Source organism: Dipodomys ordii, unplaced genomic scaffold (genome assembly GCF_000151885.1).
Source record: "Dipodomys ordii isolate 6190 unplaced genomic scaffold, Dord_2.0 Scaffold35, whole genome shotgun sequence".
In the NCBI taxonomy this organism is placed as follows: Eukaryota; Metazoa; Chordata; class Mammalia; order Rodentia; family Heteromyidae; genus Dipodomys; species Dipodomys ordii.
In genome coordinates this window covers 1,932,305-1,933,043 of record NW_012267251.1, presented here as the reverse complement: position 1 = coordinate 1,933,043, position 739 = coordinate 1,932,305, and the positions used below count along the sequence as shown (strand labels likewise).

The window sequence follows — 739 nt, the reverse complement described above, 5'->3', positions numbered from 1 at the left end:
CGCCGCCGCCGCCGGCGGTTGGGGCTGCTGCTCCCCGTGGCCGTTCTCGTCGCCCGCGCCGTCGTCGTCGTCGCCCAGCTCGTCCTCGCCCTCCTGGAAGCCCTGGTCGTCGCCGTTCTCGTCCTCCGAGGCCGCCTCCTCCGCCTCCCCGGCGCCGGCCTCGGCCGCCCCCGCCGCCCCGTTCTCCTCCCCGAGCTCCATCTGGTCGCCGTCGAGCGCCGCGATGCCCTCCTCCTCCTCCTCCTCGTCCTCGTCGCCGCCCGCCGCGGCCTCCTGCTCCAGGCCCGCGCCCGAGCGCCCGGCCGCGTCTCCGCCCAGGTCGAGGCTGCCGTTCCCGGGCTCCGTGGAGGGGCGGCCCCCGGCCTCCTCGTCCAGCGCGGCCTGGAGCCGGTCCATGAGGTCGGCCTTGAGGCCCTTGTCGGAGAGGCGCCGCTTCTTGAGCTCCTCCTTCAGCTCCGACACCTTCAGCTTCTTGACATTAACGGGCGAGGAACTCATGGTGAGGCCCGGCTTCGCCGCTGGCTGCTGGCTCGACCTCGGCTCGGCTCCCTCGGCCCCTGGCGGCGGCGGCGGCTGCGGCTGGAGATGGGTGCGTGCTGCAGAGCGGACCCGCCTGGTGTCGAACGGCGCCAATTCCTTTCACCGAGTTCGCGAGGGAGACGCGAAGACTCGCCCGGCGCGAGCGAGCACGCAACGTCCTCTCGCAGGGCGGCGCCGCGCACGTAATATGTAGGCCCCG

General features: G+C 74.2%; 1 protein-coding gene across 1 annotated transcript in view; it reads right to left on the bottom strand.

Annotated features, from left to right (window-relative positions):
* Positions 1 to 684, bottom strand: part of Hnrnpu (heterogeneous nuclear ribonucleoprotein U (scaffold attachment factor A)) — a 10,808-nt gene extending 10,124 nt beyond the window's left edge. The window contains 1 exon segment of the mRNA XM_013017413.1: positions 7 to 684. Within this exon segment, the coding sequence (XP_012872867.1) occupies positions 7 to 498 (492 nt within the window). The 5' untranslated portion in view covers positions 499 to 684.
* Positions 685 to 739: the final 55 nt, after the last annotated feature.